Source organism: Rhinatrema bivittatum, chromosome 4 (assembly GCF_901001135.1).
Source record: "Rhinatrema bivittatum chromosome 4, aRhiBiv1.1, whole genome shotgun sequence".
NCBI classification, from domain to species: domain Eukaryota; kingdom Metazoa; phylum Chordata; class Amphibia; order Gymnophiona; family Rhinatrematidae; genus Rhinatrema; species Rhinatrema bivittatum.
Genome location: NC_042618.1, coordinates 304,311,448 through 304,330,837, shown reverse-complemented (window position 1 = coordinate 304,330,837; position 19,390 = coordinate 304,311,448). Strand labels below are relative to the sequence as shown.

The following is a 19,390-nucleotide window of genomic DNA, read 5'->3' as shown; positions in this document are numbered from 1 at the left end:
GATGGATCCAGTATGGCAATTCTTATGTTCTTAACCCTGAAGATATAAAGCATTACTGCCCTATTTCCAACCTTCCATTCTTAATGAAACTTAAAAAGTACTGTCTGGCATTAGGAGGGAACACGCTATGGAAATTAGTTTAGTTGACTTAAATGAAGAAAGAATTGATTTGGATAAAGGAAAGAGTATAGATGGTATCTATTGATATGTGTGCAACATTTGACTTGGTTAACCATAAATTGTTGATGCATAAGTTGGAGGCATTAAGGCATCAACAGTGGTGGTTTTAACTGGTTCAAGTGATTTCTTACTAATAGATTTTATCTATTTTATTTTTTTTTTAAGTTACATGAAACAAACACGTTTCTGATTTTATACTTAATACTTGCAGAGCTCCACCATCTATCCTGTACCCATTACTTTTTATTTTATTTTTAGCTCTACTGGCCACTTTTATTCAGGGGCATAGTTATAGCAGTTATTTTTATGCCAATAATATCCAAATCATTGCATCTTTTCTTGACCCAGAAAATGAAATATCAAAATTTAATGAGTTGATGAACAGAATAGCCAACTGGCTGGCAACTCACAAATTGAAGGTAATTCTTCAAAAGTCTGAGATCATCTGGTTTTCAAGACACTTGATGGCAAAAATGCAAGACATATTCCTAGTGGATGTTGTTAAAATGTTAGGAATGCTTCTTGACAGAGAAATCTGATCTCACTACTACCGGTATATCTAGTGCTCTAGTACAATCCTGAATTGACAACTCTTAATACCCTGTATATAAGAATTATAGATGTCACGATGAGACGATTCCAGTTATTACAATTCACAGCAGCTAGAGTAATTTTGGGGTATCAGAATTTGACCAGATTACCCTTCTGTTAAGGGAACTCCATTGGGTTCCGATAAGAACTAAGATTATTTTAAAAATTCTCTCTCACATATAGGGCACTGAATAGAGAAGTACCATGTTATCTAAACAATTTAACATTTCCTTCCAAATCTTTGTGATTTTCACAATTAGAGCTAATAAAACTACCCAGTCACCAAGAAATTCAGCTAGGTCACACATATGGACATTTTCAGTAGCAAGCACTATTACATTGGAACTTGCTTTTAGAATTATGCATGTAAAGAAATGACCTCAAATTAAGGTTTGGTTATTTTCTAAGGTCTTTGATGATTGTTTGAATTTTTAATCTGGTATGTCATTTATTCATTTGTTTCTTATTTTACTATTATAAAGAGGGCAGCCATTTTATGATTTTTATAAATTTACTATTATTCTGTGTATCGTGTTTTGATTTTATGTCTTTAATTATTTGTATATCATTTTCTTTGTTATTCAGAAAATTTATTTATTAAATAAAATTGCCATTGTCAAGAGTCATTTGAAGGGTGAACAGTCTTTTTCATCATCCATTCCCATTTTATCATTCAGTCTCCTTTCTTCACCCTTCATCTTGCCTTCAACATGTCTCTCCTGCCCTTCCATCTCCCCAGATCAAGCACATAGCTGCGATAAGAGTACAATGAAGAAAAAAAGCATTTTACCACATTAAAAAATGGATGTCATGCAATATTTTCCCTAAAAACCCATCCCTATTAAAATGAGCTGCTTTGCATGCATACATTTTTCGAATGCATGCAAACCTAATTCTATACAAATGAATTAACATGGCTTGCCAAAAATAATGCAAGCCATATAAAATCCCAAAAAGTAAGCTACAACTCCTGAGTTGTAGCTAACTTTCCCCTGAATCCTCTGGATATTAATGCACATCCCGTTTGCTCTGGCACTGACAAAACTGTACCCTGCCACTGTGTAAAATTGCTCCCTTCCCCAGGGGACAGGGTAGCCCCCTCCCAGCCCCCCACCACTTTTTAGAGGGGGTCCAAAGATATAAAAAATAAAAATAGTTTTGTTAGTTGCATGGTGATTCCCCACTCTCCTTCTCCAACCCCTTCCCCTTGAATCAAAGTCACCCACTCCCTGATCCAAACCATTTTCCAAAATGGCACCAACCAGCCTTTGCCCCTATAGGGCACTATTGAAAGTTTTTGGTAGGAGTCCAGAGGGTGGGCTGGTCAGGGGCTTGATCAAGGGAGAAGGGTGGTTTGGGAAGGGGGCAGAGTATCGCCTCCCAATACAAAAAAAAATGTGTATTTCAATATCTTAGGACAATTCTGAAAACAGCTGGGGGATGGCCAAGGGTCTATCCAGAGCCATGAGTGGGGGGGATTTTACACAATGGAGGGCTGTGTTTTGGCCCGCTGATGGCCCTGGATGAAGAGGGCCGCCATCGCATCTTTTTCAAGTACGGAAAAAGCTCCGCAAGGAAAAATATTGTGGGGAGCCATTATAATTTTTCATTGACGGGAAAAAATACCACAGGAATTCCTCCCCCTTGCAATATTTGTCCCCTCCTGGAATAAAATATCATAGCTTACTAGATTACCTTCTTAGATTGTAAGCCCTCTAGGGATAACTATGCACCCACCTTAATTGAATGTAAACTTCCTTGAAGTATCACGAAGCATTAAGTACAATATCATCAATTGCACTTGCCTATAACGTGCATTACTCACTTTTCTAGAAGCTCTAGCATCTCTTCATACTTCTGTATCATTCTCTTCCCTTCAACTGATTCCATGCACCTGTCCACACCAAGTCACAGATAGGGTGGTTAAATTCATACAATGAAAGGATTCTTTGCAATACCAGTAGCATACTAAATGACAGCTTTATCCTCAACTGTACAATAAGATAAAGGATTAATTTTATAAAGCCTCTCTCCTACAGAAGTTGGAGCAGAGACACGAGATAAAGCGCAAGTGTTCTCCTAGGACAGCAGGATGTTAGTTCTCACATATGGGTGACATCATCCGATGAAGCCTGGCATGGAAAACTTTTGTTAAAGTTCCTAGAAACTTTGACTGGCACACTGAGCATGCCCAGCATGCCACTATCTGCGCATCCACATGAGGTCCCCCTTCAGTCTCTTAACAGTAAAAAATACAAGCGAAAAAATAAAACAAAATGGAAGGAGAACCCCTGCGGGGTGGTGGGCGGGATTCTTGAGAACTAACATCCTGCTATCCTACGAGAACACCTGTTACAGGTAAGCAACTGTGTTTTCTCCTATGACATGTGGGTGAATACCAAGCTCCAGGCTGTCCCCGTCAGCCAGGTGCGACCAACAGATAACGAAACAAATTGCCAATGGACACAACCACTGCGGTCTGTTGGTCAGCAGAGGATGGCCTGGCTCCAACCAGGGGCTCTAGACCAGGAGAGTTAGGTTTAAGTCTGGAAGAGATTGCTTAGGACAGACTGGCCGAAGGCACTGTCCTGTCAAACATCTTTGTCCAAGCAGTAGTGTGCCGTGAAAATGTGAAGGGAAATCCATGTTGCTATGCGGCAAATTTCGGCGATGGGAACTGCTCACAGATGACCACCATCACCATGGCACGCACAGTGTGAGCTCTAATTCAGCCTGCCAGCTGAAGGCCCGCTTGCACATAGCAGAAGGCGATGCAATCCGCCAGCCAGTTGGATACAGTCTGTTTACCCACCACCACTCTCAAATCTATTGGTATCGGAGGACACAAAGAGCCGAGTGATCTGTCTGTGACAGGTTGTGCATTCTAAATAGAAAGCCAAAGCCCTCTTACAGTTCAAAATATGAAAAGCCCGTTCCCCTGGATGGGAATGAGGCTTGGAAAAGAAGGTGGGTAAAACAATGAACTGATTGATATGGAAATCAGTCACCACCTTAGGTAAGAACTTAGGGTGCATAAGCAAGACCATACGATTATGAAAAAAAACCTTGTGTATGTTAGGTACATAACCAAGGCCTGAAGCTCACCAACTATGAGCCAAAGTAATTGCCACTAGGAATATAACTTTCCAGGTGAGGAAATTCAGGTCGCAGGAATGCAACGGCTCAAAGGGATGATGCATGAGCCATGCCAGGACAATGTTAAGGTCACAGGACACAACAGGAGGCTGAAGAGGGGGCTTCAATTGAAGCAGACCCCTCAAAGCAACCCACTAAAGGCTGCTGGGTGTGCCAGCGTCACCTCAATTGTATGCACTAACGGTGCTAAAATGAACCCTAACTGAGCTGGTTTGAAGCCCAGTCTCGGAAAGGTGCTACAAGGAGTCCAGAAGCTTGGGAAGGGGGCATGTGAATGAATCTAAGCCATGCCCCCCCCCCCCCCCCCCCCCCACACACACACACACACACACCAGACTTCCTGGTGAAGCCAGCAGCACCTGGGAGACACTGTCCGAAAGAGCCAGGGGCTGAAGAACTAGGGGCTCAACATCCACACCGTTAGGGCCAATACCCAGAGGTTTGGATGGCACAGGGTGCCCTAGTTCTGAGTTATCAGATCAGGCGCGGTGCCCGACTGAATGGGCTCCCTGATCGACAGATCCCGAAGGAGAGGTAACCAGATCTGTCAGGACCAATAAGGTGCCACGAGGATCATGGTCCCTCTGTCCTTCAAAGCTTCAGTAGAGTCTTCAAGAGGAGCAGGAGAGGGAACATGTACAGTTGCTGCACCTACCCTTTGGAACTCCGTACCTATGAAGCTTCAGCTTAAGACTGTCTTAAGAAACTCAGACTATTTAAAAAGCTTTTTATTGAAGCGAACCTTCCCTCAATGGCTTTTAATAGACTTTGTATTTTTGACTTCCTTTTATATTTGTGGCTTATAATTTTTGTTTGTTCATTTTTGTGTTTGTATTTACTCATCCCTCTGAAACCATCCCCACTAAGCTTCTACTATCCATACCCAAAGTTATTGCCAAACCTCTATCCAACATTTTCAACTGCTCCCTAGAGCAAGGCACAGTCCCTACCTTTCTCAAACAAGCAGTAGTGAAACCGCTACTCAAAAAACCCAATCTGGATCCTGCCATTTTGTCCAATTACAGACCAGTTTCCAACCTACCCCTACTAGCCAAAATACTTGAAAAACTAGTTAACTCTCGCCTGTCTCTCCACCTAGAACAGCATAACATTTTTCCATCAACCCAACACGGTTTCAGGAAGCATTTAAGTACAGAAACCCTGCTTCTCTCTCTTTCTGACACCCTTATCAGAGGAATAGACTCAGGATCCTCCTATCTGATTGCCATGCTAGACATTTCTGCTGCGTTTGACACTGTAAATCATTCTATTCTCCTCAATATCCTCAGTAGTATTGGGATCTCTGGAAATGCACTCTCCTGGATACGATCCTATCTCCAAAATCGCTTTTTCACTGTCTTAGTTGATAACAATGAATCTGCACCTATCAGTCTCCCGCAAGGTGTTCCCCAGGGCTCTTCCCTCTCCTCTACTCTCTTTAATATCTATATGCTCCCCCTTACCACCCTTCTCTCAAACCTCCACATCGAGCATTTCATCTATGCAGACGATGTGCAACTTCTCTTCCCCTTTACTGACTCCCTCCCAGCTGCCCTACAAAACTGGGAATCTTGCCTTACAGCAATCAACCAACTCCTCACAGACATGCATTTGGCCCTAAATCCCAACAAAACGGAACTCATAATCATCTCTAATAAACATCCTCTCCCAGCTATTCCACCCTCACACGCATCTACATCCTTTTCCGCACACACTCGCAACCTAGGAGTCATCATTGATAACCACCTCACTTTCAAACCATTTATTAACTCTATCATAAAGGACTGCTACTTTAAGCTACAAACGATAAAAAAAACTCAGACCATTGCTTCACTTTTCTGACTTTCGCACAGTTCTCCAGTCTATTATCCTGTCTAAAATAGACTACTGTAACGCACTCCTCATTGGCATCCCCTCTACACATACCAAACCATTACAACTTTTACAAAACGCCGCAGCTCGTATACTGACAAACTCGAGTAAAAGAGACCACATTACTCCAACACTTATCGGGCTTCACTGGCTCCCAATACCCTCTCGAATACTTTACAAAGCGCTCTCCCTCATCCATAAAAGTTTATTAAATGATAACCTCAACTGGATCAACCCCCCCTCCTCCCCCGCACCTCAAAGAGACCCACTCGCCCAGCCCTACAAGGAACCCTCTGCAATCAATCAATCAAATCTATCAAGCTCTCATCTACTATGAGCAGAGCATTTTCCCTAGCTGGCCCCACTATATGGAACTCCTTGCCGCCTGACATACGCATTGAGACCTCTACCCCTAAATTAAAAAAAAAAACTTAAAACTTGGCTTTTCCAACAAGCTTACCCTCTTTCCCCCCCCTCCCACGCAGAAAAACCTCCAACAGCAAGCGAGTAATGTGTCGAGTAGCTGACCCGGTACCTCCTCGCCAAATATGACTAAGAATGCTATACCCCCTTGCCGAATTTGATTAAGAATGCTGTAAATACACTGTACATTGTAGTTATTTTATGATAGTTCTATTTATTTATATATAATCAGTTGTTGTTGTTCCCCAGCATCAACTAGAGTTACTGTTACTGTAATTGCATATTATATCCCTATTTTAGTTGCTTTGTCATTTACTAATTATCCTCAACTGTTAATTGTAAGGGCCCCGCCCAAAAGTTGTTTGATGTAAACCGATACGATGTGTGAACGGTTATCGGTATAGAAGAGATGTTAAATAAAATAAAAAATGTGATATTTATGGGAGGTTTTTAATGAGTGAAGGGAGAAGGCGTTGAAGGCCAGATGTCCGCCCCCCAGCAATAGGGAGCAGAAACTGCTCACCTTGTAATTTATGGGGAGGCGAAGAAGTGCACATCTGGGGTTCCCCACCGATAAAAAATTCTGGCCATTAACTCCAGATTTAGGGACCACTCATGTGGCTGAAAGGAGTGGCTCAGCTGGTCCTCCAGTACGTTCACAGACTGGATGGGCCATTTGGTCTTCTTTTGCCGTCATTTCTATGTTTCTATGAGTGCCAGGCAGGTATTTTGCTTGTGACAGGGCCCAGGGCCACACCTGCACCGCCTCATGACAGAGGAGGAACGATCCCGTGCCTCCCTGTTTGTTGATATACATCACAACTTTGTTGTCTGTCCGAATCAGGACTTCCTTATGGGACAACCGGTCCTGGAAAGCCCAAAGGGTGTAATGGATCATCCAAAGCTCTAAAATGTTTATCTGACAGCGGGCTTCTTAAGCAGTCCAGAGACCCTGCATTTGGAGGCTGTCCACATGGGCTCCCCAGCCCTGAGAGGCATTGTGGTGAGGACCACTTGAGGTGGGGCAGCCTGGAAGGGAATTCCCGCTCCAAATTGGAGAGCTTTTCCCACCAGGACAGAGATGCCCTCAGAGGTTCCGTGATGGAGAGACAGGTCTTGAGGTCCTGGGAGGTCTGTAGCCACTGCGACCTTCACATGCACAAGCGAGCAAGTGGGGTAATATGAACTGAAGCCGCCATGTGGCCCAACAAACTGAGAAGAAGGCAGGCACTCACAATGAGGTAAAAGTGCAAAAGCCCAATCACGGGACAGAAACGCTTTCGCCTGCGCCGTGTCCAGCCTGGCTCCTATAAAGTCCAGTGGGGGAGACGGGCAGAGGTGAGACTTTGGGTAGTTGATAACAAACCCCAAGGACTGCAGTGTCTGCATAGTCAGGGCTAAAAAGCATTCAGCGCCCCTGTGCAGGAGTCATTCTTGGTACATTTTGCTGACTCATGCTCCCTTGCCGCTAGTCAAAAACCCATAGCCGGGGCTTGCCAAGGCCTAGGTGCTCACTGTTATGCCTGCCTATTCCAGGGGAAGAGTGTTCAGAAGTGATCCATTATGTTTCTCTGGGGCTTAAAAAAACATTAAGTCCTGGCCGAGACTGGGGAGGGACACAGATACAAAGCAACACAGCAGATGGAATCCTAATATAACCAGAGTAATGTATTCTCTCTCTCTCTAGCAAAGTTCTGGAGCACAATTATAGAAATCTAATTGGGTGTCCTGCCAGGCAGTTTTCATACCTAGCAGAACATACTCAGGTTATCTGCTCAGTGAAGGCCTCCAGTAAATGACTTTCAAAGGAAATTTGGACTCCGAGAAGAAATGAAATATTGACTTATATGCAGTAAATGAATACAGTGTTGGACACCAGTCGCAGCCACTAAGATACTTACGAATTTGATATGTGCCTGAAGTTACTGAATGGAATCTGGATGCGCTCTTGTAATTGCTGGGCCCAGCTTAGACCTCCTCCCACCAGAGGCATGTTTTTACCCACCACTGGATAACCTGGGGCACACAGCAAAGAGTCAAACTAATATCATCTTGAGCTCACTTTGCACTAACCTAAGGAAGGGCCTTTAACAATCCCAATCCTGAATCAATGTGCTATTTATACATTACATTTAATATGCAGTCTAAACCAGCTCACTAGGCAGTGTACAATACAAACAAGCCCACAAATTAACCCCCCCGCTCACACACACACATTAAAACAGTTCACCCCAAACCCAAGTCCCACCCTACCAAATCCAATATATAACATACAACCAAATAAAACCATCAATATTAAAATAAACCCATTTACTTGAAATACAGTCATCATACAACCCAAAACACACTCCATACCTCAAACAAATAAAAAATAAAAATAAGAGTTTTATTTGCACACTGACTGCTGACCTTTAGTTCTGTGATGAACGTGAGTCTGGTCACTGGCTATAAAACACAGGATATTCCAAGCACCAGGAGTAATTATCTTACCCTCCAAGCATAGGTAACAAGTAAGGAATGTATTTTTTTATAGAGGAATAATCTTTATCCCAGGGAAAAGCATAGAGAAATAAGTCTGGAAATGGATATTCCTAGTGCTGCAGGTAAAGGAATAGTATTGTATTAGGGATAGATACGCTGATAATTAGATTTAAATTCCCATATAACAAGAGGAGCAAATATCCAGTGGTTAATGGCAACTATGAAAGTCTGTTAGATCACTTGTTTTTTTAAAAGAAGGTGGCCAGAGGGGTGCCAAACCATAAAGCTGACATTTATTATCCATTTAATAGCACAAGTCAGATTCCATTAAAAATAAGGATAAATAAGTGATCTGACCTCCTAAAGGAATTAGTCACCTTCAAATATCACAGAACAACCCTGTGAACATCCAGCCCTGTGAACATCTATCATAGACTTTGAAGATGATTCCTTCTTGAAAGAAGTAAAGATAGTTCAGATGAAACGGATACCACCCTTTCAAAAGGAACCATGCAAATCAAAACTGCTTTATCTGTAAATTTTAGAAATAGTTCCCTACATGAGAAAGCCAGCATTGCTATTAAAAAGACTGTCTTAAGCTTCAGATCCTTAATGGTCACTTCTTTAGGAGGCTCAAATGGAGGGCTGATCAAAACCCTCAAAAAATTCAGTTTCACAAGGGAACCACAAATTAAATGGAATAACTCCCCTACCCCCATTTTATCTGAACAGGGACTATTGCCCTCATCTTACAGAGATTGTCCAAAGTGGAATGAACTGCCATCATCTTGTGAAGGGAGAAACAGGGGGATACCATAACTGAAAAAGATGGGAAGATTCCAAAACATAGCTGTCTCTCATAATGTCCAGAACCCAACAGCCCAAAGTAATTTGGACCCACCTTTGATAAAAGGAATCTAAACATCCACCTAGCTGAACTTCTGGAGGATAGGTCTCAAAACCTTCAGTGAGCAGCATGGGAATCACTGGCTTCATTTGCACCACTGTACTAACTGCCTCTTTTGCCACCTCAAAAGAACGGAGTCTTCAGAAATAGACAGCCTAACTGAACGGAAGGGAACTTTACCAGATAACACCTGCACTCTTGGAAGTCAATCTTCACTGAAGCGGGATGGGTAGAACCCCTGCACTATCCTTGTGCAGATTAAGGACTCTCCCAAGTTGTTAACCAACTTTTCTAGATCCTCTCCAAAGAGCAGCTTCCCTTTAAACAAGAGTATGACCAGATGAGCTTTAAAAGCAGAGTCCACTGCCCAATTCCTCTACCGTAGTAAACAGCAAACTACCACTGAGGCCATATTCCAACTGATTAAGATCAAAGGATATGTCTGCCAAAACGGCGGAGCCCACATCTACCTCTTCCAGGTCTGTACCGGAAACTCCTAGGGCACTGTTTCGAAGTTGCTGTAACCACTGCTGACAGGGTTTGGCTACATATCCAGTACAGCCAGTCACCTGCAGGGCCGAACCAAAGGACTGTTCACCAACCCTAGGACAGGAAGTCCTATTCTTCCGCAATGGTTACATGGAATAGACTTAGTTTTTGGGTACTTGCCAGGTTCTTATGGCCTGGATTGGCCACTGTTGGAAACAGGATGCTGGGCTTGATGGACCCTTGGTCTGACCCAGTATGGCATTTTCTTATGTTCTTATGTTCTTAACCAATTCCATGATCACTTGATGTAATGGGAATCTTCTAGTGGCTTCCTCGAACCCTCCATAATGGGGACCTGCATGGCCTTACTCTTCTACCATTCCTCCGAAATGCCCAAAGCACCCAAGGCCTTAATAATGAGAAGACAATTCTTTCTTCCTAAACAGACAAATAACTGAGGAATCCCTTTCTTCCCTAAGAGAAGCTTCTCCTTCCTCCAGTTACTCTCAGAATTACCCTTCCCCTCCCCACTGTCCTTTCTTAAAGGACGTCACAGAAACACCAGACCATGAGAACCCACTCTCCAGGTCCCATAAGTTTTCCCACTGGAAGCATTTCCTTGAGGGTCCCAAGATGCTTCTACCAATGGGGGGAGGGAAGGAAAACAAAATCCTACCTGCTCCTTGCTTCATCAAGGAGGCTTGGTGGAACAACAGGACAAATTATAGGGAAAATTAAGAGGTGTGCCCAAAGCCCACCCTATCGAAAGAGAAAAGCTCCCTTGTGGGACTACCCTTCAGCAAAATACAAGGGTAAAAAGCACTGGAGACCCCATTTCAGGCATCCCTGTAAAAGCCTGCAACTCTAAGATGGCCACTATTCCTGCCATGGCACTAAGTATGCTAAAGGGAAAACTGTTTACATCTGGCGCTGAAGCTGCCTGAACAGGTACAACATCTGCCGCTGACTCCAGAGGTGGAACAGCAGGAACTGCATGCCAAGCATAACAAATTAGATTTAATGTGATCCCTGGGTCCCAATATGTGAGATCACACTCCCCATCCTAAGGGGTCCTCAATGCAGCCAAAAGCATCTTAGTGGCTCCCGGACCCAAATGCTGCCAAAGCCTCCACACCACCTGCTTATGGCAACTTTTCTTCTTTTTTCCAAAACTTTATTTGCTCACACTGGCTATCTTCCAAGAGGCTCAGAGGAGAGGGTGGAATGGACCAAGCTCAGCAGAAGGAGAGAGAAAACTGAAGAAAAAGGAAGGCTCTGAGAAAGACCCAGAAAACTTGCCATCAGTCCAGGACACCGCTTGGTGTTTTCCTGAATGCCCCGCCTAACTATGCTCAAGTGGGAAAGGAACAGACTTGTTGCTCCTGGAGCCAGTCAATTCTTGTGTTGATTCCTCTTCATCCAGTGTAGACCAGTCATTAAGCTTCACTGGTTTCCTACCAGCTTCTGGAGACAGAGAATACTGGAAGGCTGATATCTATACAGGACCTTATATAGGGCGACGTCAGCAAACCTGTTGGTCCCTGTCTCCATTTGCTGGTAGAAAAGCATAAACCCAGGCATCTGAACTGATCTGGCTGGATAAAGAATAACAATAGATATATCTTATATCTTGAAATAATCTGTTTCAGATTAGAATGATAGAAAAAAATGTTTTAAACTATCTACCAACAGCTTTTAATTACTGCTCATTACTGGACTCTGAACTCCAGCAACCCTTTCAGATGCCATGAGTCATCACTCATATTTACCAAGATTTTTTCCCACCATGTACCCTCTCCTCCCACCATTTGACTGTTTGATGGTCCTCAGCCAAGAAACATGAACTACAAGTCCTTCCAGTATCTTTTACAACTGTACTTTATACAGCCTGAAGGTATCCCTACAGTGCACCAGCAAGGAATCCTTCCCCTTAGGGCAACAAAAGCTGCCTCTACAGAATTCTTAGCCCCAGCTGCTCAAGGAAGAAGAGCTCTCTCTCTAAACAACTCAGGGCACTGAATGACAGCACTCTAGACTGCTCTCATACACAATATTTTTACTTATCATATGAATAATAAGATCCAGCTCGTCTTGAGATTAAACAGATCAGGCCCAATACTCAAAGATAAATTCTAGTTAGCCGGATAAATTATACCAGATAACGTTAGACCTGCTATTGAGCAGGTATAACTTGTTTAACTTAACCGGGTAAGGACAAATATATGCACAAATCTGGTTAAGATAGCCAGATCAGTTGCCGCCACCTCAGTCTACCTATTGCCCACACTCAAAGATAAATACTTAACTAGCTAAGTAGTGGCCGTGAAAATAACCGGATATTCAGCAGCTACAACTTAGCCGGATAAGTCCCTATTTATCCAGTTAAGCAGACCTAAATATTGGCCTCATCAAGTTCTGTCCCCTGATAGTCTTGATGATTAAGAGCATTCAAAGTATTCATCTGCTCCTGCAATGGAGCTCCAGGGGAGTTAAAACTGCCTTGGGTTATGTGAAAGGTGGTATATCAAATATAATAAACCAAACTATTTGTTATTCTATGAACTGTTAAATCTCTACATTTCTAGTTGCAGGACCATGCAGTAGAACTTACCCAGCTCCTGTTCCTTCTGGATGTGTCTGTTGAAGATGAGTTTAGCATCATCCAGGTCTCTATCAAACATGGTAACCAGAGAAGGGTATTTTTGAAAGGCATCAGCTGCGATAAGTGGTCGTTCCAGCAGGCTGCCAAACATGTCCAGCAGCTGACAGCAAGATACACAGGGTTACAAGTTAACCGAAAGATCATCATTTACATATTAAAAATGTATGATCTGCTTAATTCAGCTACTTATCATTCTAGATAGATAAACAAAAATCAGAACAAAAATGTACAAAACATAATAAAATCAGAATAAATCAAAAAGTCCATCACCTCCCCTTTTCTTAGTTACAGAATTCAAGAAATTGTCCTTAAATATCTTATGTATTTAACTATTTGTGACATACTTTTCCAAAAGAGTTCAAAGTGCGCTACATCTATAATAAGGATCAGGAAAAATTCATATAAGGATTACAGTTTACAAGCTATAGCAGTTAGAGATGGCAGTACCATTATAAGCACAAGTATAATAAAACCTAAACAGGATTATAATGAGAATATATAAGAAGCAATATAGAAGTATAGAACAACAAATATGCTTACAGTGAGATAAGACATTACAGTAAGGTAGAATGGATGGAGTCAAGAAATTCAGCAGGTGTGCAGTTCGTATGATCCCTTTTGAGACTAAGACTATGGATAGGAGGTTCAGTCAGGTATTTGTGGGTCAGGCTGTGAGCCAAAAGCTGCTACAAATAGCCAGAATTTCAGTCTCTTCCTAAAGGTGAGAACGTGACACTGGTTTACCCGAGATAAGTATTGATTTTTCACCTATTTGGTTGGTAATTGATTCGATTGATTTTCTGTTCATTTCTAGAGACAACAGTCTTTGGGTTCTGAATTGTACACAGCCCCTGAATGAAGCATCTTTTTGCGAAACCACAGCCATTGTTGGGCTATTTGAAATTTGCTTTGAACTGTTTCTTTTTCTTATTTTGCTTATAAAATTATTTAAAAAATCAATATGTGAGGTAAATGATTGATAAGACAGGATGGCCCATGCTTTGCTAGGCACACTAACTGGCTTGCTGACAACACTTTTGAAAATTTTGACAATACTTATTCCTTTAGAAATTTTCTTTGAATGGTGATTGCAAACCATTTAGTTCTCATTTTTTGGTTTTCTGATTGTTTTTCTGAGACTTTCAGAGGCCCTCTTTTTTATTGTAAAGAGATTATACAGGCCTGGATCATTTTTGCAAAAGAAGAATATCAAAGGTGCACAGGTAGCCTTAACTGGCGTACTTGGAAAAAGGTGGTTTTTGTTAAGCAGATTTGCTTACCTGTAACAGGTGTTCTCACAGGACAGCAGGATGTTAGTCCCCACATACAGGTGACATCTTCAGTATGGAGCCCAATCACGGAACACTTTTGTCAAAGTTTCTAGAACTTTGACTGGCACCTACTGGGCATGCCCAGCAATGCACTGACCCTGCATCCAGCAGGGGTCCCCCTTCAGTCTCGTATTATAGTAAAAAGTATGTGCGAAAAATAAAATAAAAAAACGTAAACGAACCCAACTCCTCAGGGTGGTGGGTGGGTTTTGGGAGGACTAACATCCTGCTGTCCTGTGAGAACACCTGTTACAGGTAAGCAACTCTGCTTTCTCACAGGACAAGCAGGAAAGTAGTCCTCACATATGGGTGAGTACAGAGCTGAGGATGCCCAAGCAAAGCACCAAATGCACCCAATGACGTGCAACAGGCACAACAGGGGTGAAAATTTAGTTAGGAGGGCATCCTGAACAGGTCGTGGAAGGATTTTGGGAACAAGTTGCGTAGAATGGACTGGCCAAAGATGGAATCCTGTGTGCCAGCCTTATCTAAGCAATAATAGGCTGTGAAAGTATGGAGAGAACTCCAGGTAGAAGCCTTACAAATATCAGCAAGTGGTACTGAACGGAGGTGCGCTACTGATGGTCACCATGGCCCTGACCGAATGTGCTTTTACACGGTCTTGTAGCTGAATGCCTGCTTGCTGGTAGCAAAAAGAAATGCATGCCGCCAACCAGGAGGAGAGGGTCTGCTTTCCCACAGGATTTCCCAATTTGATGGTATCAAAAGAAACAAACAATTGAGTAGCTTTCCTGTGGGCCGATATGCGATCTAGATAGAAAGCTAGAGCACGTTTGCAGTCCAAAGAAAGCAGAGCCTGTTTTCCTGGGTTCGAATGGGGCCTGGGAAAAAAAAGGTAGGTAGGATAATACATTGGTTAATATGAAATTCCAACACTACCTTCGGCAAAAATTATGGGTGAGTGCGGAGCACTACCCTGTCATGTAGAATTTTAGTGTAAGGTGGGTAGGTAACTAATGTCTGCAATTCACTAACTCTGCAAGTGGACGTGATCACAAGAAGAAAAACTACTTTCCAGGTGAGATAGCAGAGATCACAGGAGTGGAGAGGCTCAAATGGAGGTTTCATGAGCCGTCCCAAAACCACATTAAGGTCCCAAGCAGGGGCAGGAGGGCGCAGTGGAGGTTTAAAATGGAGCAAGCCTCTCATGAAACGTGATACTAAGGGTTGTGTTGAAATGGAGACATCTCCTATACCCTTATGGTACGCAGACACTGCACCAACATGCACTCTGTTAGAGGAAGTTTTTTGGCCTAACTCTGACAAGTGCCAGAGATAGTCTAGGAACTTCACAGTGGAACATGTGAAGGGGTCTATGGACATGGAAGTACACCAGACCGTAAACCTCTTCCATTTAGCGTGATAAGACTTTCTCGTTGAAGGCTTTCGTGAAGCCACCAGGACTCGGGATACAGACTCTGAAAGGTTAAGAGGTGGGAGTATTAACCTTTCAACATCCAGGCTATCAGAGATAGAGCTTGGAGGTTGGGGTGAAGCAGGTACCTTTCATTCTGAGTTATTAGAAGGGGATCCTTCCCCAGAGGAATGTGCCAGTGTACTGATAGGTCCTGGAGGATTGGAAACCACACCTGGCGTGGCCAGTGGGGAGCTATCAGGATCATTAATCCCTTGTCCTGCCGGAGCTTCATGAGAGACTTTGAAATTTGAGGAAGTGGAGGGTACGCATTACGTTGGCCCAGGAGAGGGCAAAGGCATCTCTTGGTTGCGAGTGGTGACTGCGAATGAGAGAGCAGAAGCTGTCTACTTTGTGGTTGTGGTCAGACGCAAAGAGGTCTATGCGAGGGTAACGCCAGCGTTGGAATATCGTGTCCGCTATCATGGGATTGAGAGACCACTCGTGCAGATGGAATGTGTGACTCAGTCTGTCCGCCAAAAGATTGTCCACTCCCGGCAAGTAGGTTGCTTTGAGGCACATCAAGCGGGAAAGGGCCCAAGCCCATATCTGTGCAGCTTCCTGATACAGGAGGTAGGAGCCCGTTACCCCTTGTTCATTGATGTACTGTATCGCAACCTGATTGTCAGTTTGAATCAGGATGGCTTTGTTTGATAGGTAATCCTGAAAGGCCTTGACTGCATATCTGATCGCCTGTAGCTCCAGGAACTTTATTTGGTGTTTGGCTTCCTCTGGAGACCAGGTTCCCTGAGTCTGCAGGTCACATACATGTGCACTCCACCAGAGGTTGGATGCATCTGTTAAGGTAATTTGAGGTTCTGGAGCCTGAAATGGAAGGCCTTGAATGAGATTGGAGTGGTATATCCACCAGGCTAGTGACAGATGGAGCTGTGTTATAACCTGGATAATGCTGGACATTGGCTGACAAGCTTGAATCCACTGGTATTTTAAGGTCCACTGCATCACTCTCATGGCTAGGCTAGCCATTGGAGTGACATGCACCGAGAATGCCATATGACCCAGCAGTATGAGGAAGTGATGAGCAGTTGAAGATACTTGAGTCTGTAGGTGATGCGCCAGAGATGCTATGGTGAAAGTGCGATCCTGGGGGAGGAAGGCTTTCACCTGTATACTGTTTAGGTCGGCCCCTATAAAGGATAGGGTTTGGGATGGAACTATCTTGGATTTGGGATTGTTGATTAGAAACCCTAAGGAGATCAGGGTGTGGATAGTGAGATGCAGGGAGGCTAGAGTGCCCTGCTGAGTCGGAGCCCTTATCAACCAATCATCAAGATAAGGGTAGACATGCACACCCTGATTCCTGAAGATGGCTGCGACCACCACCAGGCACTTGGTGAATACTCGTGGAGCAGACGCACGGTACTGGAAATGAGGGCCGACCAGGAATCTCAGGTACTTGCGATAAGATGGAGTAATTGAGATGTGTGTGTAAGCGTCTTGGAGATCTAGAGAGCATAGCCAACCTCCTCTTTGTAGAAGAAGTAGAGAGCCCAAGGTTACCATTTTGAATTTTTCTCTCTGTAAAAATTTGTTTAGGGTGCAGAAGTCCAGTATCGGGCGTACGCCACCTGACTTTTTTGGTATTCAAAAATACCAGGAATAAAACCCTTGCCCCTGCTGGGAGAGGGGCACTGGTTCTATTGCTCGGGATTTGAGGAGGGATGAGACCTCCCGTTCGAGCAAGGGAGAGTAGTTGGACATCCCCCACATCAGCTGAGGTGGAGAGTTCGCTGGAACAGTCTGAAAATTTAGGTGATAACCGTGACTACTGCACATACCCAGTGGTCTGTGGTGACTGTATGCCAAACCCGACCACCAACTGGTATGGATGGAAGGGGAGTTGGCTTACACTCTCTAGGAAGGAGTCAAAACCCTGACGCTGGTCCAGGCTGAGAAGCTGGTTGAGACTTTTGAGGCCTAGTCTGCCTGGATTGCCCTTTATGGAAAGATCTGGAACGGTGTCCTCTAGAAGCTGGAGGATAAAATTTCCTTGGCTTGAAGGCCGGCCGCTTAGAGTCCCATCTGAAAGTTTTTTTTAGGGGCAGAAGGAAACTCAGAAGGCACAGAAGAAAGCTGGCACAGCGTTTCATGGTGGTCATTCAACTGTGCCACAGTCTCTAGGATCTTTTCACCGAAGAGATTATCACCCACATAGGGTAGATCTGCTAACCTGTCTCGGACTTCTGGTCTTAAGTCAGAGGATTTGAGCCAGGCTCATCTTCTTGCACTAATCTCCGCTGCAGACACTCTAGAGGCAGTGTCAAAGATATCATACGCAGCGCGGACCTCGTGATTTCCGGCATCCAGACCTTTTTGAGCCAGAGTATGAAGTTGAACCTGGAGTTGCTCTAGTAAAGAATCAAAGAAATCCTGGATTCTCTTAAAAAGGTCTCTGTTATACTGGGTCATGTATAACTGGTAAGAGACAATGCGAGATATGAGCATTGAGCCATGGAAGACACGCCTGCCAAAAGCATCCAGGGATTTTTGTTCCTTCCCTGGAAGTTTGGAGGAATGAGGTCTTGAACGTTGTGCCTTCTTCTGGGCTGATTTAACAACAGAGTGATGATCCAACTGTGACTTTTGGAAGCCAGGAGCCGACTGCTCAAGATAGGTGGCATCTGCCTTGCGGTTGACAGGTGGATCCGAACATGGGTGTTCCCAGTTTCTCTTCAGGAGATCAAGCAGGATTTCATGAATAGGTATAGACATGATTCCCTTAGGAGCATCTAGAAATTGGAGTACTTCCAATATCTTGTGCCTAGAGTCCTCTTCTGTCTGAAGTTGAAAAGGAATGGTTTCAGACATTTCCTTGATGAAATTAATGAAAGATATCTTCTGGTGGAGAATGTCATCTTTCATCTGGGGGAAAGGGCTCTGATGGTAGATCATCTGAATCTTGGGACGCATCATCAGTCCAAGGATCATAGGACTGAGATCTCCAGCACCTAGTGGGTCTCCAGTGGGGAGAAGAGATGCTAATCCTGAAGGACCAGGCCTAGGCATCGACGGCATCGGAGGTGGCACAGACGGCATTGATGGAGGAACAGACTGCATCGATGGAGGCACCGAAGGGGTCGGTGACATCTATGGACGAGTTGGTGGTAAAATCCCAGACGGTGGAATGGGTATTGGTGTTTCCTCATCCTCCGATGATAATAGAATCGGTGTAGAAGGCACCGGACCCTTCGGTGCTCTTGGTTCCATCGGTGGTAGGGCACCGATCAATGCATCCAATCTACCCAGTAGCTGTGCAAGAGCTATGGGAATCGGATCGGTGATCGGTTCGGAAATCAGTACCAGCAATGGAGGTTGGAAGTCCTGAAGTGCTTTACCAATGGCCTCTTGGATCATCCGATCCAATTCCTCATGTAAGCCTGGGGCTTGGAACCCCGGCTCCGGAGTAGGAGGCAGCACTAGCATAGCCAGAGGGTCCACCGGTGAAGGTAGAATCCCAGATCCCAGCACCACTGAAGGTGGGAGAACACCTCGTTGATCCGGCGACAGAAGAGGATGGGGCCTTTTCTGGATGGGGCTTCTTTGTTGGTGGCTCTGTCGAAGTTGATGCCGAGGACTTGCCTGGATCGGCAGACTGAGCCTTGCGATGATAGTGTCGACGTTTTTCATGATGATCCCCCTGGTCCTTTTCTTGAGGCGGCAAGGAGGGAATCGATACCTTTGGAATCGTCAATGCCAGTTAGGCAGCAGCGGTGTCCCAGTGCTGGCGAGAGGTTGATGGCGCCAGCTCAGACAAAGTCGAGGCTATCAATGGAGTCAGGGTTTTTGACTGAAAGAGAAACTGCATTTTGTCTAAACGAGCCATAAGGCCCTTCGGTGTTATT

General features: G+C 44.1%; 1 protein-coding gene across 1 annotated transcript in view; it reads right to left on the bottom strand.

The window, feature by feature from the left end:
* DNAH9 (dynein axonemal heavy chain 9) overlaps positions 1-19,390 on the bottom strand; it is a 1,128,006-nt gene that overhangs the window by 969,761 nt on the left and 138,855 nt on the right. Inside the window, exons 9-11 of the mRNA XM_029600235.1 lie at positions 12,711-12,861; positions 8,124-8,238; positions 2,597-2,665 (exon numbers count right to left, since the gene is read on the bottom strand). Coding sequence (XP_029456095.1) covers positions 2,597-2,665; positions 8,124-8,238; positions 12,711-12,861 — 335 coding nt within the window. The remainder of the gene's footprint in view (positions 1-2,596; positions 2,666-8,123; positions 8,239-12,710; positions 12,862-19,390) is intronic.